Raw genomic sequence first — 25,979 nt, forward strand, 5'->3', positions numbered from 1 at the left:
GGGATGGACAGGTGATGTGGAAAGTTTTTTTCCCCCCTGATACTGTATAAATGTTTTTTTCCATGCATCATTTGTTAATACTAATACTTTTCTCCCTCAATAAAATATCAGTTGCAGATTTTTTTAGAAATTATTATTTAAATATTGGCTAATAAAAGCATTTTAAAATGCTACTCTGTTATTCCCTATGCACATTATTCTGACTATGGTATACAAAATCAGAAACAGGAGGTACATTCAGAAAGTAGAAAATAACAAATTTTTATTACAATGCTGAACTATGCAGAAGTTACAAATTACAGGTAACCCTCGTATAACACTGTAGTTAGGTTCCTATAAAATGTCGTGTTGTGCAAAACTGTTTTATATGGGACCAAGACAAAGTACAACACGAGGGGTTACATTCCAAAAGCTAACAAAAATAGGCTATTTCATTAACAAAACTAAAAAAATACACCATTCTACATTTAGTGTATCTTCTGCTCACTTTAAAAAAAATCAGTAATCCGGGTTTGTTTGCTTTTGCTTGATAAATCTTTGTGAATTTCATCGTATGGAACTAAGCATTTTTGAAGCTCCCTTTTGTACTTTGAGCTCCTTTCATTCAAGAATGCGTTCAAAAAATAAGATTCTAATTGCTCAGTTAACTTTATGCCTTTCCCTATGCTTTTTAGTGTAAAATTTGGAAGTTTAGAATTTTCATCTGCACTATCATCCTCTGAATTGATTTTTCCTCCCATGCCATTTCCACCAAATCTACTTCGCCGGCCTCTTTTTCTACCAGTAATCACATCTTTTTTTATTTTTTTTAGGAGCAGTGGCAACTAAGGCCATGTCACTCTGTGTAAATTGTCTATAAATTGCATGTGTCCTGACATAAACTGTTTGTTTTGCTGGACAAAAAAAACAAGAGTTTCCAGGAGAAAAAGCCATACTACCCTTACTCAAACCCGATTAACTCAGTCATTGTGAAAAAAGACCCATAAAAATTCCTCCCTTCATCGATGGGATTCAAACTCATGTCTTTTCCACCTAGTGTGGGGGGAGGGGCAATTCTTTCAACTACCCACGAGGGCTTCAGTAGTCCTATCATCAAACCTTGTGATTTGATGATAGGACTACTGACATTCCTACCAACTTAACAAGTTCTACTATCGCACCAATTCCGTTTTCTGCCGGTTCAACCATATTTCCTGAATGAACCGACTCTGGCCATACATTTTTCCACAAGCATTTAACGTTGATGGTTTTATTTCTTTCAGCAATAAAGCTATGATTCTGATACAGTCCACAATTGGAAAATGTTTCCATGCCTCCATTACTTCGACAGATTCAGAATCAATTTTTTCTGAAATCCCTTATAACGATTTTCTCATGTAATGAGTTTTAAAGGTGGATATGATGCCTTTATCTAACTGCTGAATGAAAGAAGTTGTATTAACCCAGTACAACTGTGGCGGTAGGAACATAAACCTCAATGTCTGGATGACTTAAATCTTTTGGATGGCTTGGATGGCTTGGTATGCTATTCAATAGTAATAAAGCTTTGAAATCTAGATTTTTCCACAAGTTCAATAGCACAGAACGTAACATGGGGATTTCCCAACAAAATAAAATACAGTACATGGATTTCTCAATTTTTTTTTGACTAGCGAGTCAACAGCAGATTTTCAGAAAGAGTGGAAATGTTGAAAAATTACATCCAACGTAATAGCAAGGTTTTCCCGCACAAAAATACCCTGTTATGCAAGGTTCCACCCTGTGTGTGGAAAACGCCCGGGTTCAAATCTCATCAATGACGCAAGGAACTTTAATGGGCTTTTTTTCACACGGTGGTTGAGTCAGTCGGTCTCGGGCATCAATAGCAAGGTTTTTTCCCCAGAAACTGGGTTTTTCGTTCAGCAAAACAGGCAAATCGACCAGAGAACACATGCAATTTATAGACACAATACATATGAGTATATGAAATAACTTTCGGGTGACTCTAATGTAATAGTTTTTGTTATACAAGGTTTACCGAAATTCTCTAACCGTGTTATATAAGTACCATGTTATACGCAGGTTGCCCGTATATTTTTAAGTAATGTACAAGCAATGCCAAAAGATAAGATGTGCAATGCTTTCTTCTCACTGTATTTCAAGGCTGCTGTTTTTTGGCACAGCAGCAACTTTGATTATAGTGTGCATGTTTATGGGCCTATTGTCAAGTTGTACAGATTGAAAATCCTGGAATAACTGATTTCTTCTTGCCATCACTAGAGACTGGCTAAATACAGTCCTTATTGAAGAGCCTGTAATAATTTTTCCAGCTTCTGACATGAATCCAGACCTCTTTAAATGAGTGAAAAGTAGTGAACCCAATATACCATCAGTAAGAACATCATATCTGGAATAAGTTGCCTTCATGGGTGGTAGAGACCGACAGTTTGGGGAAATTTAAAGGTCATCTGGATAGTACTTTCGGGTAAGGAAAGCGCATAGGATGATAGGTTTAATTTCTTTTTTTTTTTTTTTTTTGGCTGGTGCAGCATAAGCCATAGGCTTTCTTGCACCATGCGGCCGTTACTAATACTAATACTTCAGATAAAGACCAACAGAGGGCTGCAGTGTTAATTAAAATAGATGTGGATGCATGATCCTTTTCTTTAGATGGCAATATTATGAGATCCACAGGAAATTATGCAACTGCTGTTGAAGATCTTTTTTATTTCATGTTTCTCACTGACATTTTGTATAATAATGTCATGGAAGCATATGTATACCATTAAGAAAATACCCTGCCCTACTGTTAATATCTAGATGATTTCCCCTTCGGCTGATGACCACATCCTACCCAATTATCACAGGTCAGATAACTATAAATATGCTCTTAGGCCTTTGGAGAAGACAGCAGGCCAATCGTGAATGGAAGATGCTACAATCGAAGGAGTTAAGAATTCCAGCACGGAATGATAATAGGGCTCCACATAAGCAATTGGTTTGTGTGTGCCATTTCAATGGTACTGAAGAACAGTGGGTTGATAATTGGCGATGTAATCTGCAAAGAGAAGCAAACTGGGGTCACAAAATGACACAGTAAAGCTCCAAAGCTGATGGAGCATGACAGGAGAGCACTGCAAAGAATCGTCTGCTCTGAACACAGGTTAACGTCATAGTACACGGCTTCAATGAGACACATGTAGATACCAATACAGTGCATAGGATGCTGCACAATATGGGTTACCATGGTCATGCAGCCATCCACAAGCCACTAATCACATCAAGTAATGCCATTTCCATGCACGCACACGAGTCTAAAGAATGTGACTCGCAAAATGCTTTTTCATACTTGTGCTCTCGCATGGATAAAACAGGTGATAAAGGAGGCATTTTTTAAACTTTTTAATGTTTCAAATATCTAAAACAAGTTGCAACCAATACTTGCTTAAATCATGTTAGGAGATATGATCACCCCAAAATACACTTAGCATTAGCATTAGCAGAGGCATATGATGCAAGAAAGCAAGCTTATTCAGCATCAGCCAAAAAAAAAAAAAAAACCCACTCCCATTTCACCCCTCCGTTCGTTCGAAATACCTGTCCAGTTGAGCTTTAAATTTGTTTAGGCTATCAACTTCAACAACAAGTGATGGAAGTCGGTTCCACCAACCAACCACCCGCTGGCCAAAGGCAAATTTCCGCACATCTATCCGACATCCGTCCTTCCTCAATTTGAATTTATGCCCTCTGAGGTGATTATTCTGAGAAATATGAAGAATCCCATTGGCATTGAGCATGCTCAAACCATTCAAAGCCTTATACACCTCTATCAGATCACCTCGCCGGTGCCTAGTCTCCAAACTCTGTAATTTGCAAAACTTAAGCCTTTCTTCGTAAGAGCAACCCTTTGTTCCATTTACTAATCTTGTTGCCCTTCTCTGTACCCGTTCCAGCAGCTCTACATCCTTCTTGAAATGAGGCCTCCAGACCTGTATACAGTACTCAAGATGTGGCCTTACCATTGCCTTATACAAGGGAATAATCACCTCCTTATCCCTGCTAGAAAAATTCCTGTATATCATTGACAAGACACCATGAGCTACTCTTGCAGCTCGTCTGCACTGCTCAGAGAACTTCATATCTGCCTGCACAATTACCCCCAGGTCCTTTTCATTCTCCACCACTGTCAGTGTAGTACCGCAGAGTTGATACGTTGCTCTGGGGTTACTGTTTCCCATATGCAGCACTTTACATTTGTCGATGTTAAACCTCATTTGCCACCTCTCAGCCCATCTGTTCAACCTTTCCAGATCCTGTTGCAGCAGCATAGCATCAGTATTGTCCTTAACGACCCTGCCAACCTTTGTATCATCTGCAAACTTGGACATTAAACTTGATATCCCATCATCAATATCATTCATAAACACCGAAAACAACAACGGACCCAACACTGAACCTTGAGGAACTCCACTAATAACATTAGTCCACGTTGAGCAGTGTCCATTGATTACCACTCTCTGTCTTCTGCCACTCAACCATCCCCTTATCCATAGCAGCAATTTGCCTCCAATGCCACACTGCTCCAATTTGTGCAGCAGTCTTCCATGTGCAACACTTGTAATACCAATAGTGACTGATGAATTAATCCAAACACAATTAAATGCAAATATTTACAATATAGAAGTGGAAATATTTTTAATATGCTGCATACTGTTTATGTAATAAAATAATAAAAATGCATTAAACTGCAAAGTACAGAGTCACTTTATTTTTCAAAGTAATTGTACAAAGTCGGAAGTGCAAAATTATGAAAAAGCTAATGCCAATTGGTTTACTGAAACTATATGAAGATATGCCTATTTTGTTATTTCATATATTTTTGCAGACAACACAGATTTAACTGCCTAAGCAGTTAAAATTGTTGTATTGCTCACTGCAAAATAAAGTTTGCCTTCACGATGAGTTTTCTGGTATTGTACTGCTTTCAAACTAATGGCATCAAAGGCTAATCTGTCATTTATTGAAAGATGACACTGTAATGACAACATGCTTCAGGACTTACTGGTCCCTCAGCAGGCAGTCTCTTTGAAATAAATAGCATAATAAGTACACAATGAGTTGCCCCAGGGCAACTCATTCTGAACTCATAGAATAGTGGAATTGATCAAATGAATCAAAGTCGCATCACTAAGCAAGCTCCATAACTGTTATGATAGGGCTAATGTCATCTATGGCTTTCAGATTTCTGTGAAATTCAACTAGTTTAGACTCTGCTGTATGGCACACCTTAAGTGTTAAAATCAACAATAGCACTTTCTCACATTTAGAGCTTCCCCTCCACAAACCTCTTGGATGATTTTGTCACTACACTGGCATTATTCCACTTATTGAATTTTTTATACAGCACAATGCACACCTCCAAAATTAAGATCATGAAAAAAATAAATAAATAAATAAACCAGTACTCTTCACTAACCAAAAAATTGGCCAATTCATTTCTATACAGTAATACTACTATTCCAACTGTACAGAAATGCAAATAACATAAAATTATGTTGGCTTGTGAATGCAAGAAACCTTACAGAAAACAATAAAAACATTTCAAGGGTGCTCATTTTCTGGCCAGTCCTCCTCACACAAACCTTATGACTGTTAGAGTTACTGTTAAGGCAACATCTCCTGAGTTTAGCCATTTCTCAGTGGAACATAAGAACTACATCTTGAACCCTATCTACACAGTCACCACCTGTACAATAAATGTCAGTTATAATGGTGCTAACCACCCAAACATTTATAACTGCCTTTCACGTAGGGACAAAGCAGAATTTTAACAGTTACAACACATAAAAGTGTAAATAGAAAATGGTTACTACAGGTTGTCTGAGCTTTAACAAGACTTCTGGTTAATTCCCACATATGATTTGAACATTCTATCACTGGTTTAGCCTCACTTAACAGCATTTATATTTAGTGTTAACCTGCCCTTCTGCTCCCACTTTCATGATTTACAGATTTTCACAATGACAGTAGCAGCCCTATTTGTACCCACTGGAGCAAGAGATCTCCTAGAATATTATTTTTTATACCTTACATTGTTTTCAGCCTAAAACTTATCAGAAATGCCTGAAATTGTTAGTTTTCAGCTTAAAACTTATCAGAAATGCCTGAAATTGTTAGTTACCTACAGGCTTGATGAGAGGGAGGTGTTAGGGCATTTACAGTACCTTATTCAGCAATTCTTCAAAGGAGATGCCTCCCAACAGGCCTTAATATTACATTTAAGTAATTAAATTTTTAATACTAAACAACAAATTCTACACACTATAAAAAATAAAAATATTTTTACACCAAGTCTTTTTTTTTTTTTAAATCTTACTGATCCTCACATATACATGTTGACACAAACACAAGGGGAATCATACATTTTTCACCAGCGCCTGCATTAGCTCTCAACATCCCTGGTTACCTGGTAATTGTTGCAAGTTTTCTTTTCAATATTCTAAGATTATCTCTATTAGCTGTTTGATTTAAGCTTAAATGCATTTAAGTTTTTCAAGACTACATCTGGTTCTCCATGAAATTACAGTAGATTTGCTACTTATTACTTGTCTAGACCAGAGGTAGAGGATTTCTTAAAAGACCTCAATTAGAACTGTAGTTGCTGATTTTGGACAACAGGAGTAATTTCCTCTCCCTTCCATGAGTTATTCTATTTTTCAATGTGCCAACATGCAAAATAGTCCATATACATGTACACTTGTACAGGAGTAACATACCATAAAGATCATTTGAGCTGGCATGCGATATGAGAAATAATCTTGGAACCAAAAACCTCACAGAATATCAACCAACCTATATCTGAAATCTGCACAACATAACCTTATTTTTCTTCGGGGAAAATAAGGAAAAAAAAAAAAAAAAAGAGAGAGAAAGCTCAAGACCTGAATTTTAAAATCTTATAGAAAATTATTAAAACAGGACAGCGCCATTAGCATACAATGCAAGAAAGCAAGCTTATGCAGCATCAGCCAAACCCCCCCCCCTCACATTTCTGCCCCTCTATTCATTCCAAATGCCTGTCCACCTCAGCCTTAAATTTATTTAAGGCTATCAACTTCCACAACAAAAGATGGAAGTCTGTTCCACCAATCAACTACCCGCTGGCTAAAGGAAAATTTCTGCACATCTATTCTACAACTTTCTTTCCTGAGGCCTCCGCACCAGCACACAGTACTCTACGTGTGGTCTGACCATTGACCTGAATAACGGGATAATCACCTCCTTGTCCCTCCTAGCAAAATTCCTACATATCATTGACAAGACTCCATGACCTTCTCTGGCAGCCCGTCTGCACAGCTCAGCGAACTTCATATTTGACTGCACAATTACCCCAGGTCTTTTTCACTTTCCACTTCCCTGAGTGTAATACCACACAGTTGGTATGTTTCTCTCCGGGTATTGCTGCCCATATTCATCAGTACTTTGCATTTGTCAATGTTAAACTTCAGTTGCTACTTCTCAGCCCATTTGCCCAACTTATCTAGATCCAGTTGGAGCAGCATACTGTCTTTACTGTTGTTAACAACCCTGCCAACCTTTGTATTATCTGCAATCTTGGACGTTACACCTGATATACCTTCATCAATATCATTGATAAATATACAAAACAACAATGGGCCCAACACCGAACACTGGTGAACTACACTAATAACATTTGTCCATGAAGAGCAGTATTCATTGATTACCACTCTCTGTCGCCTTCCACTCAACCATCCCTTTATCCATTGTAGCAACTTACCCTTAATGCCACACCCCTCCAATTTGTACAGCAGTCTTCCACGTGCAACAGTATCAAAAGCATTCCTGAAATCCAAGTATATGATATCAAAATTATTTTTGGCATCCAGTTCCTTTGTAACCACATCATAATAACCAATCAAATTTGTCAGACAAGACTTTGCCTTAACAAATCCATGCTGTGTCTGAATTATTGCTGGAGTCTTGTCTAGACGATCCTGCAATGCATCTTTGACCAGTGACTCCATTATTTTACCCGGAACAGAAGTTAAAACTAACTGGTCTGTAATTATTCGTTTCACCCTTCGTGAATTGGGGACACATTTGTTCATTTCCAGTCCGTGGGGACCTCCCCCGAGTCCAAGGATGCTCTCATAATTATGGCTAAGGGTTTACTTACTTCCTTTAATATAACTAGATAGATCCCATACATCCCAGGTGTCTTTTTTATGTTTATCTTCAACAATTTCTCCTCCACTTTACTCTCAGAGATTACAAGATTCTCTAGCTTACTGCCAGAGTTGAATACACCTCTGGCATTCCCCTCGCTGAATAACTCCTCATGTGTGAATGTCGATGCAAAATATTCATTTAGTTTGTTAGCTACCTGAGCAGGATCATTAACAGTTTAACCATCAATATCCAGTGGACCAATCTGATTCATCCCTTTCCTTCTAGAGTTTACATAGGTAAAGAAACTCTTTGCTGTTTTTCTTTGCATCCTTTGCCACAGATTTCTCATAATCTGCCTTTGCCTGCCTAATCTCCTTTGTGACTTGGTCTGTGATTCAAACCAGCTTATATCTATCATAGGCTTCCACGTCACCCATTAATTTATATGTATTCCATGCATTTTTCTTCTCTGCCACGTGTCATTAGTTCATCTGACATCCATTTAGGCCTAAACCTTGAACAATATTTCTTAGTTGGTATGTAAAGCCTATTACCTTTCAAGATTAATTCTTTGAATGCCTTCCATTTTGAATTTGCTGTTGGTAACATCATCAGTTGGTCCCACCGTATAGAATTTAAATATGGTCTCAGACCACCGTAGTTGCCTCTACGAAAGCAATAACCCTCCCTTTACCCCTGATGGTAGTTATCCCTTTGAGTAAATCCCACTTCAGCACACTGCCACCTAGTGGTTCCTTTATCTGCAGATTCTTAATGCATGAAGAATCACTACTGATAATCAGATCAAGAGTACTATTCCCTCTAGTTGCCTCCCGAACATGCTGATGTAGAAAAAAATCATCCAATAAATCCACAAAAGCCTGGCTAGTGTGCGAGTGACCAACCCACAAATTCCAGTCAATATCCAGGAAATTAAAATTTCCCCATTATAAGATTCTGATTTACTGGCCCACTATTTCACTGTAAAGTTTTTTATTATACTCATCAGAGTCATTAGGCCTATAACACACTCCTACTCTCAATTTTGATCTCCCAGTGATCACGTCACACAAGACTGACTCGACACTGCACTGTCCAATGATGTCGACTGGCTGCACTTCCTTGAATTTTATGTGTTTCTTAATATATAGCATAACCCCTCCTCCCTTCCTGTACACATTGTACTCCCCAAATTCCAGTTCTGCATTCCTTATATCTGTGTGACACCATGTCTCTGACATCCCAACAATATCTGCCTTTGATGTTTTGACCAACACCTCAAATTTATTTACCAAACTCCTAGCATTGGTGTATACGCAAGTGTATATGCATTTGTTCCTATTCTTAGCTACCCTAGCACAACCCATGTGTTAACTTGTACCGCAATGACTCCCAGCAGTCTCTGGAATGCCCTGCATCTTGTTTTCCAGGCTGGTGCTCATTCCAATAGAAGCAGTGCAAGAATCACTTTCACCTCTGCCAGCAGCTACTGTTAATCTATTAGTCCTTGTATCATCCCAAGCTAGCAGTTTTCCGACCCACCTAACACTGCCTCAATAGCATCAGCAAATATTCTTGCACCCTTTCTATTTAAGTGTATCCCATCCCTGTAGAAGCAGTCTCTCCTGTTAACGAGTACAGACCAGGGTGGAAAAAATTCTATCCCTTGAGCCTTGCAAAATCTTTCCAGGGCCGAATTGATTAACAAGGCTCTCAGCCTTTAACTATTTCCTCATACCTGAAAAGTTTACTGATATTGTATTTAGTGCCTGTATTTATTTTGTTCTTATCTTTAAAGCTGTCTACTTTTTAGATCATCCTAAATAACAAATTCTTCTATAGAGAATTTAAAATTTTTATGAAAGTTTTGGTATCCAAGGATGTCATTCAGTCAAAAAAATAAAATAAAATGATAATAATTATATATATTGGCAGAGGGAACCCAATGACCCTAATGGATACATAACTTATTTGATTGAAAGGAACAAAATAGGAGCTACCAAACAGGAATTGGAACAACGGAAAGATATAGGAAAAATAATATATATACATTTTATTTATTTACAAGGCACCCATTGAATATCAAAAGCAGCAAAATGACTAAGGAAGTTAATTCTTCTCACATAGTGCTTCTAAATTAACAAATGTATATAATATTATCATAAAAGCTGTAGGGCTTATTTCTTCAAATAGACAATGGTTAGGAAATAATCACTCATAATAACTGCAATAAATATTATTAGCCATATGGTGCAAGGAAGCCTGAGGCTTAAAAATATCCCACATTATCCTGAGAGAGAGAGAGAGAGAGGGGGGAATCACCAAGAAAGAGAAGAATGATGATATCCAGCTCAGGACCCTGGGTTTGCCAAGCCTATACTCACCAAATGTGAGTATAGGCTAGGCTCCTGGGATAAAATACATCAACCATATATATGACAAAATCTTTAAAAAAAAAAAAAAAAAAAAAAAAAACACAGATACATGAAAGAACTGTATTATTGCTTTTACCTGCATAGGTATTACTTTTAATGATATATTAAATGTAAATTTTGTCCTATATATCTAGTTTATTTTTTATTAAAAATTTCATGATATATACAGGTTGGCATATTTATTGCAATTATTCCAAGTGTTTTTTTTTTTTATATACTTTATATATTATTAAGAGCTTTGTCAACCAATTGAAAGTAGAGATTTTATTCAAATAATACAAGTATACTTCCTACTATAATTACAAGAGGTCACATATATTTACTGTTTTCTAACAGGATTCTCATCAGCCAACTACTTTGTGGGAATGCAGTAGGAAATGTACTTGAGTGCCACAGGTTGAGAAGTTTATAACTAATCAAAAATGATTGGTTATAAACTTCTTTAACCTATGTAGTTGCATAGTACAAAAAAGAACATATTCCTGAAATCACAGTGATTTGTTGTTTTTGACATTATAATGAAATTGGAGGAAGATTTCAGCTTCTTTTCTTATTTAATGTTTACTTTTCTAAAACAAATATAGGTAAACACTACACCTACCCTTTCTTTAATTGGGGCTCTAAAATACAAGTGTGGTCAGTATCACATGAATAAGTAAAGAAAGCTACATGTAAGGGTGCAGGACTGTGCAACAGTATCTTGGTAGCTCAGGTGAATTTTATGCATCCCTCCCAAATTTTATTTGGTACCCCTATGTGTTAAGGATGAGTGCTTTGCACCCCATGGCATCCCTTTTTACAGAGCCATACATATAAGTACACAAATAGTTCACAAAATGGCATGTTAAAATTAAACCTGAAAAAGTAAAAAAAAAAAAAAAAAAAAATATATATATATATATATATATATATATATATATATAAACTAAGTTTGTTGATGAACTGGATCTGACTCATGGTTTTAATTGAAATGGTATCCACAACTGGTATTTCTATCAAGAGGGAGAATGCAAATGAATATAGAGAGACAAAGTTGTATACTAGAGAAATTCAGACATGAATTAGTTATTTAAAAAATCCTGTTAATATCTCCCATTTTCTTGATATAATCTAATATGAAATGTGACCGGTCATCCTTATTTACTATTGATTATAAGCTAATCAACAACATAAACAACCAAAATAAACAACTGTATTACAATAAAGTCGTAAATATTTGCATTATTAATCTAAACATGCAGTCATGGAAACGTACCGCCGTAGCCTAGTGGTCAGGCGCATGGGTGCATAATTATACGTGCCTTGAGTGACCGGGTTCAAGCCGGTGACTGCTGAATACGGTGCTGTTTGTTGTATTCTGTCTATCTTGTGAACTCCTCTAACCGTTTGGTCGTCCCGGAGTATAAACAGAAAATGTTTTTTTTTTTTTTTAATTTTACCAGACATATAACGGTGTAATCATATAATCTTATTGAACCTATATCTAACAGCATTATGATAAATATAATGCGATTTATTTATATTAATAAAGGAATATGCAGAAAATCAGAAATATAGCAAAAGGCAAGTGTTTTTGCATTTGTTTATTTAAATTTAATTCCTAAGTACGAGAGAGCAGGACTGTGCAACAGTATCTTGGTAGACACGTGAATTTTGTTGTTCTCCTTCAACTTTTGTTATTTGGGACCCCTATGCTTGAACTTATTGCATCTCCTCTGCATAGTCCTCCGTGAAAGTACAGTAGTACAAATAATTCACAAAATAGGAATCAGTTATCGATTAGTCAGCGAATCTGATTCAAACATTAAACTAGAAATCTTGAAATATGAGAGGGTGAATACGATGCTCATCACAGATATAATTTCAGGTGAATATTACTAAGCAATAAAAGAAACAGTGATCGGAAAAAGAATGCAAATATTTTGTTCTATTCTTTCTCTAATCTGTGGAGAAAAATTATAGTACATATCGAAAAGAAAATGCCATTCTAAAAGGCGGGAAGATGATATTTCCTTCAACCCTGATGAAGGAAATAAAAAAAAAAAAAAAAAAAAACGCAAAGGAATAAAAAAATAATAAGGGATGCCGTGATGGATGTATCTCATGTTATCTATATAAGCGCGGCTACTTATATTTACTGCATTTTTGAAATTTAGAATCCATAACATCATTCTCTTTCCAAAGTCACGATGGATTCCTTGCGGTTTACATATTATAAAACAGCACTTTTTATTGCAATTTAAGATGGATTTGGGCTGCCCAACTCATCTGGCATTGATTAACCAAAGCCAAATGTTAAAAAAATTAACACTTCTTACAATATTTGAAGCGAAAATGTGCCGGCTATCTATTACCTTTTATGGCTTTAACTACAGATCTTTTCTAATATAGGATTTAAGAAAAAATAGTCTGGCGTTCATTTATTTCCCCCGAAACTCCGTGTATGACAGAAAGTAAAAAGAAAATAAAGAGAAATAAGTACATACCGTGAAAATAATATCAATGATGGAAACTTTAAATGTCCCCGCGAGATTGTCCACAGTTGAGAGCCGTGTGCAGAGATCACTTCAAAATGGAGGCAAAGACGCACTATATCGTCTATGATGGAGGTATCACGTGGTCTTGTGACGTGTCGAATTTCTACCAGGAAGAGAAACCACCACATTTGTTGAAATAATGTTTGCTGTAGATAAGGAACATCATAAAGTGATCATCAACTTGTCAAAGTATTATTAGGTTATTCCCATCACAATGTGTTTTATACTGTTTAGTTTTATCATCGAGCGTCTTGATTTGGGATCGCTAGTAACATTTCCGTTATTTAAACATTTCCTCCTATCACACTTTCTTATTAGCAGTTGGATATCTAATCTTTGAAGGGGTGTTGGAAATGGGCGAAGAGTTCAAGGAGCCTTGTAGTGCAACTCGATCTCAATGCTTGTTTGAGAACAAATTTGGGTATCATTTAAACACCCTAGGACGAGATGGTTTTTCTGATGACATTTTGGATGACGAAGAACTGATCTGTTTAAAGAAATCAAAACTTATTCTAATGGATTCAAATGACTATGAACAGGATTTCTGCATTTGCAGAAGATGCAGAAGTTTGTCTGGTTCTCTTTTGTCACCCGTCAGTCAGTCGTATTCGGGAACTGCCAGGAGAAGTTTAAGTTATAGTAAGAAAAGAACTCAGAGCGCACACGTTAGTTCCGCTGATCATGTACTGTCAGGTAATGATCAGCGATTTGGTTTTGGAGAGCCAGAAGTTTTAGCACCCGATGGAACTCTAATATCGATACCCCAGGATACAAGCGATGATGTACCTCTACTTTTGGTGAGTTTAATTAATTATCGTTTTATAACTGACTTGGACAGAAAACTAATATACCTACACCGTAAAAATCGTATATAACCAATATACATACATATGACTCTTCGTAATGGAATGTTGTCGTTGGGTATTGCCCAATTTTAAATGTTATTTCAAGCTTGTGTTGCAAGAGTAATAAACTGAGTTCTCTATTGCATGACTACGTTGTGAGAAATACTGCGCTCAAAACTAAGCAATGCCTAAGCCAACTATGCTATTTGATAAAGAAAAAATAACTTTCCACGCAGACTCGAAACGACTACTTTGACACCATAAAACATAAGGGAAAGGTTTCTTCTTATTCATTTTGTAATAACTTGTTTTAACTTAATTTACAACGAACGTTTGATTCGAACTTAAAACAAACGTTGATTTGAGGTAGCCTGGTAACAGATATTTAGTATTAGCAAAATAACTCAAAGAAAGCAGCAACCTTAACATTGACTAGGAAAAAAATAATAATAATAAATAAAAAAACTGTCTTTTAAATTTATTCAAACTTCTAACCTGATTCTAATTTATTCAAACTCCTAATTGTGCAGGGAGATATGAAGTTTTCTGAGCAGTGCAGACAGTGTACAAGAGTAGGTCATGGTGTCTTGTCAACGATATACAGGAATTTTTCTAACAGGGATAAGGAGGTGTTTATCCCCTTGTATAAGGCAATGGTCATGCTACACCTTGAGTACTGTATACAGGTCTCGAGGCCTCATTTTAAGAAGGATGTAGAGCTGTTGGGACAAGTACAGAGAAGGGCAACAAGATTAGTGAATGGAACAAAGGGTTGATCTTACAAAGAAAGGCTTAAGTTTTGCAAATTGCAGTGTCTGGAGTCTAGGCACATGTTATTTGTTAAAACAAGTTATTACATGCGAGGTGATCTGATTGAGGTGTATAAAGCCTTGAATGGTTTGAGCATGCTCAATGCGATGAGATTCTTCCTATTGCTCAGAATAATCACCTGAGAGGGCATAAATTCAAATTGAGGAAAAACAGTTGTAGTATAGATGTGGGGAAGTTCGTCTTTAGCCAGCGGGTGGTTGATTGCTGGAACAAAACTTCCATCTGTTGTTGTGGAAGTTGATAGCTTAAACAGATTCAAGGCAGAACTGGACAAACATTTGGAGCGAGTGGATGGATGAAATGAGAAGGGTCTGTGTGTTTTTTTTTGGCTGATGCTATATAAGCTTGCTTTCTTGCATCATGTGCCCTTGCTAATTCATTAGGTGGAAGTCCATTCAAACAGCCCCTTACAATTTGGCTGTAGGCAAATTTTCATACAAAGCGGCAATTTAAATTTATGCCCCTTTGTGTGTATGTATATTGCCATTAGCATTTAATTTACTCAATGCTTTTAACACCTGAATTAAGATTCCATGTGTATGCCTAGTAAACTAAATTTGTTGCTCTTGTCTGCACCCTTTTGAACAGATGCATGTCCTTCCTAAAATGAGATTTTTAAACCTGTATGAAGTGTTCAAGATGGAGTCTAACCTTTATACAGGGTCTGGAAGAAGCAACTGACACGTTTTGACAGTAAAATTTTAATTGAAAAATACAGAACAAACTCACTTATGTTTATCTATTTTACACATTTTGGTTATCATGAAAATATTTAATGCAATAAATGTTTCCCTTCCAATGTAAACATGTTGATGAAATTCTTCATAACTTTCTGGATTGTATCTTCACTTATCTAAGCAATTTCTTGAAAAATACATGTCTTGAGCTCTTTGGTAATTCATGGCAACAGTTCTGTATAAAAGGCTCTTGAGCCATCCTCATAAGGAATTGTTTTCTGTAACATAACAGAATGGCATGGCTATGGCACTTCCAAGCAAGAAATGAGCTACCTCAAAAGATTTTCCATAAAATATTGATACTTACTTGTTCCATATGAGATTTTAATTCCATGTTGATGCCAAATATTGTTTATGTTAACAATTTCTTCAAACTAGTTAGAACTTCTGAATCATGTCACAATACGTTGTGTTGTGACAGAAACTGCTTAACCATTTTCATTTTTGAAAAAAAAGAGCTAATTACCTTAAAACTCATACCTTCTTAGCCATATATGCTTATGTTTAAAGTTTTCTTTTTCAATTTCAATTTCACTGGCAATGTTCTTTTTTATTCTGGATTATATTTATCTATGTTTTGTTTCAATGATTTCTGAATTAAAATCCTTACTCTTTTAGCCCTTTCATTTATTTTGCATTCCACTATAATAATATATAATTTTTGACATTTTTTATACATTTCCCTTTCTTTTTAGTTTCTGTTAATGTGTAAGTCTTAATTTTTAAAATTTTTTTTTTTATTCTCCTACTATTTCTGCTTTTTTCCCATTGATAGCTCTTACATTTCCACAGTTATCATTCTTTTCTTCTTATTGAGTTTCCCTAGTTAGTCAATTCCTCAGTTCCAAACTAGTTCCTATCCTTATATTTTCTTTTAATTTTATATATAAACGGTGGGTTGCTAGCCCTTCTCTTTGATGGTGATCTACACTCTGTTTCACCCCTATCCTTCAATCTGCCTGGTTAGGACAGCTCTACCAGAAACTTAGGTTCTTGCCAGAAAAGCTTTTAGGGTCTTTGGGGTACATGTCTTGAACTCTTTGGTGATATTAAACTTCAATTATCACATTTCAGCCCATCTGGCTAATTTTTCTGTATTGTTGCAGCAGTATTCCTTGATTTCTGCCAACCTTTGTATCAACAGCAAACTTGGACTTTGCATTCAGAGGACACTACATTCATTAATTCTAGAAAGATGTCAACTAATCTAATTATTGAATAAATACTGAAAATAGTAAGAGACCCTGAGTGACTCCTCTAATAACAATTGAAGAAGAGCAGCGCTCATTAATAACCACACTGTCTTCTGCCACTCAACCAACCCTTTATATGCATCGACATCTTCTCTCTAATGCCACACTGCTCTAGTTTTTATTTTGCCAGCAGTCTTTCATTGTGGAACAGTATCAAAAGCTTTTCATACCTAAGTATATGATATCAAAAGTATTTTTGCATCCAGTTCCCTTGTTACTGCATCTTAGTTGCTAATTTGATTGGTTAGACAAGATCTCTGCTTAACAAACCCATACTGTGATTGCCATATTACTATATTTCTGTGATCTTGTGTTACTTTTTTAAACAGTGACTCCATTATTTTTTTTTTGGCACACTGTCAAGCTTGCTGTTATTACTCACTTTGATTCTCCTTGGAGAAAGGAGAGATGTTTGCACATCTTCACTCTGCAAGGGCTTCCTTAATCCAATGATGCTCTGTTAATTATAACTAAAGGTTTGTTTACCTTTATAAGGCATTTTTTAATATAATTGTATCTACTATAGTTGCCGTATTTAGTGTTACTTTTAGTTTCAACAATTTTTCTCCATCTTTCTCTAGTGTTTAGCTCCCACTTAGAATTGGGTGTACTTTTGGTATTCCCAATCTTAAAACTTTTCACATGTAGTAGTAGTGGCACGTGATGCAAGAAAGCAAATGTATGAGCTTATGCAGCATCAGCCAAAAAAAAATCAAGTTAATTGTTCCAGCAATTAACCACCTGCCGGCTAGAGGCAAATTTCCGCACATCTATTCTACATCTGTCCTTTCGTAATTTGAATTTATGCCCCCTTAGGTTCGTAATCTGAACAAGTGGAAGGATCCCATCAGAATTCAGCGTGCTGAACCCATTCAAGGCCTTATACACCTCAGTCAGATCACCGTGCAGGTGCCTAGTCTCCAGCCACTGCAATTTGCAGAACTTAAGCCTCTCTTGATAAGAGGATCCCTTCATTCCCCTCACCAATCTTGTTGCCCTTCTCTGTACACGCTCAAGTAAATCCACATCCTTCCTAAAATGAGGCCTCCAGACCTGTATGCAGTACTCAAGGCATGGCCTGACCATTGCCTTATATAGAGGGATAATCACCTCCTTTTCCCTGCTAGCAAAATTCCTATATATCATTGACAAAACCCCATGACCTGCCCTGGCAGTCTGTCTGCATTGCTCAGAAAACTTCATATCTGCCTGCACAATTACTCCCAGGTCTTTTTCATTTTCTACAACCTTAAGTGTAGTACCACACAGTTGGTACGTTTCTCTGGGGGTTACTTCTACCCATATGCAGTACTTTGCATTTGTCAAGGTTAAACTTCAGTTGCCACTTCTTAGCCCATCTGCCCAAATTATCTAGATCCTGTTGCAGTAGCACACTGCCATTACTGTCATTAACAACCCTGCCAACCTTTGTATCATCTGCAAACTTCGACATTAAGCCTGATATACCTTCATCAATATCATTCATAAATATACAAAACAACAGTGGACCTAACACCAAACCCTGTGGGACTCCACTAATAATATTAGTCCAAGAAGAGCAGCACCCATTGATTACCACCCTCTGTCTTCTCGCACTTAACCATCCTTTTATCCATTGTAGCAACTTACCCTTAATACCATTCTGCTCCAATTTGTACAATAGTCTTCCATGCACAACAGTGTCAAAAGCTTCTGTTCACTTTGCCAGCAATCTGAACAGATTGTCAATAGCTATGCTATTCATATGTAGTGGGCCATCTGGTTCAGCCCTTTCCTTCTAGTACTGACATGAACAAAGAATTCTTTGCATGTTAGCAAAGACTTCTTGTAATCTTGCTTAGCATGCCTAATCCCCTTAGTAACTGGTTTACAACTGCATTATACTTACTATAGAGTTCTGTGTTCCCTGATAATTTATAATCATCTGGTGCATTTTTCTTCACTGCCACTAGTCTCATTAACTTATCAGATATCCATTTCGATCTAAGCCTTGAATAGCAGAGTGGTGGACAGGTGACACGGAAAGTGTTGACGCTTTCTTTTTTCTTTTTTTTTTTTTTTTTGGCTGATGCTATATAAGCACTAATGCTTGATATATCTTAGTTGGTATAAGAAGCTCAGTAGCTTTTGCAGTTACTGATATGATTACTAGTGAAGCCAGTCGACATTGCTGGACAGTGCAGTGTCGTGTCAGTTTGGTGTGACATAAGCATTGGGAGATCAAAATTGAGAGTAGGAATGTGCTATAGGCCTAATGACTCTGATGAGTATAATAAGAAACTGTACGGGGAAATAGAGTGGGCCAGTAAATCAGAGAGTCTTATAATGGGGGATTTTAATTTCCCAGATATTGACTGGAATTTGGAGGCTGGTCACACGCACACTAGCAAGGCTTTTGTGGATTTATTGGATGATTGTTTTCTACATCAACATGTTCAGGAGGCAACTAGAGGGAGTAATACTCTTGATTTCATTATCAGTAGTGATTCTTCATGCATTAAGAATCTGCAGGTAAATGAACCACTAGGTGGCAGTGATCACAGTGTGTTGAAGTGGGATTTACTCAAAGAGGTAACTACCATTAGGGGTAAAGGGAAGGGTTACTGCTTTCGTAAAGGAGACTACGATGAACTGAGACAGTATTTAAATTCTATACAGTGGGACCAACTGATGATGTTACCAACAGCAAATTCAAAATGGGAAGCATTCAAAGAACGTATCTTGGAAGCTACTAGGCTTTACATACCAACTAAGAAATATTGTTCAAGGTTTAGGCCTAAGTGGATGTCAGATGAACTAATGAGACATATGGCAGAGAAGAAAAATGCATGGGATACATACAAATTAACACGTGACACAGAAGCCTATGATAGATACAAGTTGATCTGTAACCAAGTTACAAAGGAGGTTAGGCAGGCGAAGGCAGATTACGAGAAATCTTTGGCAAGGGATGCAAAGAAAAACAGCAAAGAGTTCTTTACTTATGTAAACTCTAGAAAGAAGGGGATGAATCAGATTGGTCCACTTGATATCGATAAGTCAGCGATATTCCCCTCACTGAATAACTCCTCGCATGAGGAGTTATTCAGCGAGGGGAATGCCAGAGGTGTATTCAACTCTGGCAGTAAGCTAGAGAATCTTGTAATAACTGAGAGTAAAGTGGAGGATAAATTGTTGAAGATAAATACAAGAAAGGCACCTGGGGTGGATGGGATCTATCCAGTCATATTAAAGGAGGCAGCAAAGGAAGTAAGCAAACCCTTAGCCATAATTATGAGAGCTTCCTTGGACTCAGGGGAAGTACCCATGGACTGGAGATGTGCAAATGTAACCCCAATTCACAAAGGAGGATCAAAGGGCGACACAAGTAATTATAGACCTGTTAGTTTAACTTCTGTTCCTGGAAAATTAATGGAGACATGGTTAAAGAAGTACTGCAGGATCATCTAGACAAGACTTCAGTTATAGCTCCGACACAGCATGGTTTTGTTAAGTGGAAGTCTTGCCTGACCAATTTGATTGGATACTATGATGCAGTCACAAAAGAACTGGATGCAGGGAATAACTTTGATATTATATACTTGGATCTTAGAAAGGCTTTTGATACTGTTGCACATGGAAGACTGCTGCACAAATTGGAGCAGTGTGGCATTGGAGGCAAATTGCTGCTATGGATAAAGGGGTGGTTGAGGGGGAGAAGACAGAGAGTGGTAATCAATGGACACTGCTCATCGGGGACTAATGTTATTAGTGGTGTCCCTCAGGGTTCAGTATTGGGTCCATTATTGTTTTCTATATTTATAAATGATATTGATGATGGTATATCAAGCTTAATGTCCAAGTTTGCAGACGATATGAAGGTTGGCAGGGTTGTCAAGGACACTACTGACACTATGCTGCTGCAACAGGATCTGGAAAGGTTGAGCAGATGGGCTGAGAGGTGGCAAATGAAGTTTAACATTGACAAATGTAAAGTACTACATATGGGAAACAGCAACCCCAGAGAAACGTATCAACTCTGTGGTACTACACTGACAGTGGTAGAGAATGAAAAGGACCTGGGGTGGTTGTGCAAGCAGATATGAAGTTTTCTGAGCAGTGCAGACGGGCTGCAAGAGTAGTTCATGGTGTATTGTCGATGCTATATAGGAATTTTTCTAGCAGGGATAAGGAGGTGATTATTCCCTTGTATAAGGCAATGTTCAGACCGCACCTAGAGTACTGTATACACGTCTGGAGGCCTCATTTCAAGAAGGATGTAGAGATGCTGGAACGAGTACAGAGAAGGGCAACAAGATTAGTGAATGGAACAAAGGGGTGCTCTTACGAAGAAAGGCTTAAGTTTTGCAAATTACAGTGTCTGGAGACTAGGCACCGGCGAGGTGATCTGATAGAGGTGTATAAAGCCTTGAATGGTTTGAGCATGCTCAGTGCTGATGGGATTCTTCCTCTTGCTCAGAATAATCACCTGAGAGGGCATAAATTCAAATTGAGAAAAGACAGATGTAGGATAGACGTGAGGAAATTTGCCTTTAGCCAGCAGGTAGTTGGTTGGTGGAATAGACTTCCATCCTTTGTCGTGGAAGTTGATAGACTAAATAAGTTTAAGGATCAGCTGGACAGGTATTTCAAACGAACAGAGGGGTGATGTGGAAGTGGTTATTTTTTATTTATTTTTTTATTTTTTATTATTTTTTTTTTTTTTTGGCTGATGCTGCATAAGCTTGCTTTCTTGCATCAAATGCCTCTACTAATGCTAATGCTAATGATTAGCAGTGACTGCTTCTGTTTTCTAACGTGCTGCTAGAAAACAGAAGTTCCTGGAAAGTTAAAATCACCCATGATAAGACATTCTCACTTACTGACCCACTGTTATTACTCATCACATCATTTGGCCTGTAACATACTCCTTGTTTTTGTTTTGCCAGTGTTTATGTTATGCCAGACTTACTCATCATTATACTGGCAATCTATGTAAATTGGGTGTACCTAACCAATCACCTTTCTGCTCCCCCTACCCTACCTGCTCCTGTCATCACTATCACTGTACACATTCAAATTCTGTATTTCCTGTGCTGGAGTAGCATGATGTTTCTGATATACCTGTAATGTCTGCATTTGATGGCTAAAGCAATACTTGAGACAATAGTGCATTAAACTACTTTTTAAAACAGTAAAGGTACTTTAAAATTGTGTTAAGATATGTCAGTTATGTGTTCTTAATAATCAAAAGCATGCTTATCAACATGCAGATAGACCTAATTTAATTCAGTTTTAGTTCACAGGTTAAGAAGTTTTTATAATAAATCCAACTTAATCTTGAAAATAAGAGAAACTGCTGTGTTTATTTTATACCGGTACATAATCCAGGCAGTATTGTACATGGTTAGCAAGTGAAAAGTACAGTAGTATGGTAGCTGACATGAATTAAAGGTTATAATGATTTTGTCAGAGGTAGCTTTTGCTGGCCACTATTACGAAGTTTGTTATCAAAATATACTACAGCTTTCAAATTACAGCAAGCATTGTAATTTGGATGCTGTTCTATTCTTTGTCACTATAACCTTAAATCACATCAGCTATTTTTTTTTTTTTTTTTGTGGCCATCATGTAGAATAATGACTAGATTATCATCATTACAGTATACATTTATATGCGCATACACTCTCTTCAGGTTGCAAAGTTGAGGATATTATTTCATTAAAAAACTAATGGTGGCATTTATTTAGAATTTTTTAATTCTAATTTAATTTTTTTTACCAGTTTCACTATTGATGGACGATAAAATCAAAATAATGTATTAATATTTTAAAGCAGTTATGTACAAAGTTTTAATTTTTACAAAATTTGAAAATTCTATGAAATAACTTGCTCTGCAAGGAACTTGCCCATGTGTGGAAAGCCCACTCTTGAAAAGCTTTCAACAGTGAATTGATGATAATGTTCTCCTGTTTTTTGCCATTTTGAAAAGGCCAAATAGCATTAACCATTTTATAATTTCGAAGCTTGACTAAGTTATTCCAAACGATCTGCAAGGTTACCTATAAACTGTATGTATATGGGCAGACTTCATGGAGATAAGGGCCTAGATGATACCATAAAGGCTCCATGGTGTTTAAGTCAGGTGATTGGGGTGGCCACACTGTAATCTGCAGTTCCCCCCCCTCCTGTTGCTCGGTTGCTAGAAAGTCCCTGCACAGTCTTGTCTTATCGTAATTAAAAAATTTTCCACAAAGTTCAAGTCCAGACAGTGCCATATTAAGTCACAGGCTAGTAAGGCCCCTGCCCAGGATGCCATTCTTTAAGGGGCACCAAAAACAGAACAATGAGGCAAGAAATATATACATATCCTTAGTAAAGAGAGTGGCGAAGAGCCTTTCTACCCGGGGCATGGAAATATCTTGGTCCTGGTCTGAGTCCAGATGATATTGCGTTATGTTTAAGAATGTTTTTATATCCACCTTTTCTTAAAATTCCTTCAATTCTGAAGATGTCACCACTGCAAAAAAAAAAAAAAAAACAGAAGCAACCCGTTATCATGCGGGAACCACCACCATGCTTGACTGTAAGCACTGAACAGTGTGGCACCATTTTTTTCTTCAGTTGATTGTCTCGCAAACTCTACTACGATTGGACCTAAAAATTTCAAATTTAGATTCATTGGTTTCAAAGTGCGTTTTTTTTTTTCACTCTTCAGTTGACCAATATTGATGACTCTTAGCCCAAACCAACCGTTTCTTTCGATTTTCCAGTTTTAATAAGGGTTTCGGACCACTACACGACCATAAACTCTTGCTTGTTTAAGACGAAGTTTTACAGTCGATACAGACAAGGGCGTTTCTCTGTTCCTGTTGAAATCAGCTCTGATTTCAAGTGCAGAAAGTCATCGAATGCGTTTCGAAATAAGTGTTATGGTCTTAACTTGTGCTTTCGTTGTTATGTGCTGTCGCGCTGACCATGGTTTGTCCTTTATATTACCAGTCTGTCCTTGAATTGTCAAATAGTAGTTTTTACTCCTTTAAATGAAACACTTAGTAGTTTTTTGTCAATACTTCTCGTGGTATAAGTTTCTTTATACAGAATTATATTAGTACTTTATTTTCAACACTCAGTTCTTTATTTCTTGTCAGGTTTATCAGGAAACACAAAACTTGCACCAAAAGCTCTTTCTGAATGATGGTTATTTGATTTTATAAGTTCGCTCCAAAAGTGTGTTCAGTTCTTCCTTGACTTTATTTAAGCTATCAGCATCCAAAACAACAGGTGGAAGATTGGTCCAGCAATAAACCACCCTCTGGCTTACTCCTCAGTTTATATTATTGCAATACACTTTAGAATCATCAACATCGTTCTGCCATATTTAGGAGTTTTCTACAGCTTTCTGGATATTCTAAAAATTTCTATTTTAAGTTTTTTTTATATACGTAATACAAAATACTTTAATAATTTTAATAAAAATTGGTAAATAAGTTGTTCATATTTTATTAAAAACTTGAAAATTAAGATGAAACGTGATTCCACTTTTTAGCTGGAGCTGGAGAGAGCCTGTGTGGTTAGTCTCTACAATTCCTTCTGATGAATGGTTATGAGTAGCAGTGATCGACAGGCCTAGCCATTCCCACTGGGTGCAATTCCCCCTCTCCTTTGCCTCTGTTTTGAAGTTGGGAACTCGTTTTACGATTTTAAAACAGCCGAAAAACACTAACTAAAGGATAGGAGCATGAGTGCTCCTGTCTGTGGCATTACAGACCTCCACATCAAGAGAAATTGTACCCTAGCTGCACGTAGGTATAGAGTACAAAATGTTGGAACATTTTGCATTATTGGAGCATTATTACAGGCATATGATGCAAGAAAGCAAGCTTATACAGCATCAGCTAAAAAAAAAAAAAAATCCACTTCCTGTTTTACCTATCCATTCGCTCCAAAAGTGTGTTCAGTTCTTCCTTGACTTTATTTAAGCTATCAACATCCGCAACAACAGATGGAAGATTGGTTTTTTTTTTTTTTTTTTTTTTTTTTTGATTTGGTAGTTGTTGGCGCATCGGCTTCTGTGGCCATATTGCACCTCCCAAGGTTTTTGCAGTACTTTGATCCAAGCCCGAGGCGGGAATCGAACCCACGACCTTTGGGAAGATTGGTCCAGCAATAAATCACCCACTGGCTAAAGGCAAATTCCTTACATCTATTCTGCAACCATCCTTCCTCAATTTGAATTTGTGCTCCTTCGTGTGTGGTATGAACAAGAGCAAGAATCCCATCAGCATTGAGCTGGCTGAAACCATTCAAAGCCTCATACACCTCAAACAGATCATCAAACTTATAATACGTCATTAAATAAATGAATTTAAATTAGTAAAAAAAGTCATTCCGTTTGAGGTTGTGAATGAATTTGGCCATAAAGACAGAAATGGTCTTCTCTGTGATATTTTAAAATAATCATACTGATTCCTACACCAGTCTTAAGAGAGCTTTTTATAAAACATGTTTTTATTAATTACCTATAAAATACTTATCCAAAAAAAAAAAATCCATTATGTACATACCACTAGTATTGTCAGTATATTTTAAAATACATTACCTTATTTTCTTCAGTACTATAATAATTAGGTAGCATTTAAAAAAAAAAAAATAAATGGCATAATAACCATGAGATCAGTCAGGAATGCATCCACTGCAACAACAATGATATCAATGTTAGTGGGAAAATAGCCAGGTATTTTTTTCAAATTAGGAAATAGGTAAAAGTTGGGTCATGCTATATTTGGTGAATACGGGGCAAACAAAAAAATAAATAAGAATAACAGACACATACCTGTTAAGAATAAACATTTTACTAGATACATACTTGCTTCTCATTTACTTTTAATAATTTTTTTCCATTCAAAACTCCATAGCTATTTTTTAAAAATCTAACATATATGGCACTGTTTGGAATCGAATAAGTTTATATGAACTTTTTTGTGCATAGAACTACCCTTCTAATTCAAAAAATATTCTATACATGGCTTACAGAACTTCTTTATATCTGATTGTACTTTAAATCTGTTTGTATTCTTTATCTTATGATAATGCATTTTCTTTCCTTTTTAATCATTTGTGTGTATATACTCTTTCAGTATTATGAAAACTGAAAGAATGGATCAGAGATAGCTGATTACAATTAAAAAGA

The 25,979-nt window shown here is 36.6% G+C and overlaps 2 protein-coding genes across 2 annotated transcripts in view; one reads left to right on the top strand and one right to left on the bottom strand.

Moving 5' to 3' along the window:
* The window catches only part of LOC150075271 (zinc transporter ZIP10-like), a 175,671-nt gene extending 162,499 nt beyond the window's left edge, over positions 1-13,172 (bottom strand). Inside the window, exon 1 of the mRNA XM_090388269.1 lies at positions 13,091-13,172. The gene's annotated coding sequence lies outside the window, so the exon portion shown is untranslated. The remainder of the gene's footprint in view (positions 1-13,090) is intronic.
* Positions 13,173-13,494: 322 nt separating this feature from the next.
* The window catches only part of LOC150075272 (proton-coupled zinc antiporter SLC30A2-like), a 133,669-nt gene continuing 121,184 nt past the window's right edge, over positions 13,495-25,979 (top strand). The window contains exon 1 of the mRNA XM_090388424.1: positions 13,495-13,938. Within this exon, the coding sequence (XP_090244550.1) occupies positions 13,495-13,938 (444 nt within the window). The remainder of the gene's footprint in view (positions 13,939-25,979) is intronic.

The sequence above is a fragment of the Mastigoproctus giganteus genome, chromosome 14 (genome assembly GCF_048544385.1).
Source record: "Mastigoproctus giganteus isolate SK-2022 chromosome 14, ASM4854438v1, whole genome shotgun sequence".
In the NCBI taxonomy this organism is placed as follows: domain Eukaryota; kingdom Metazoa; phylum Arthropoda; class Arachnida; order Uropygi; family Thelyphonidae; genus Mastigoproctus; species Mastigoproctus giganteus.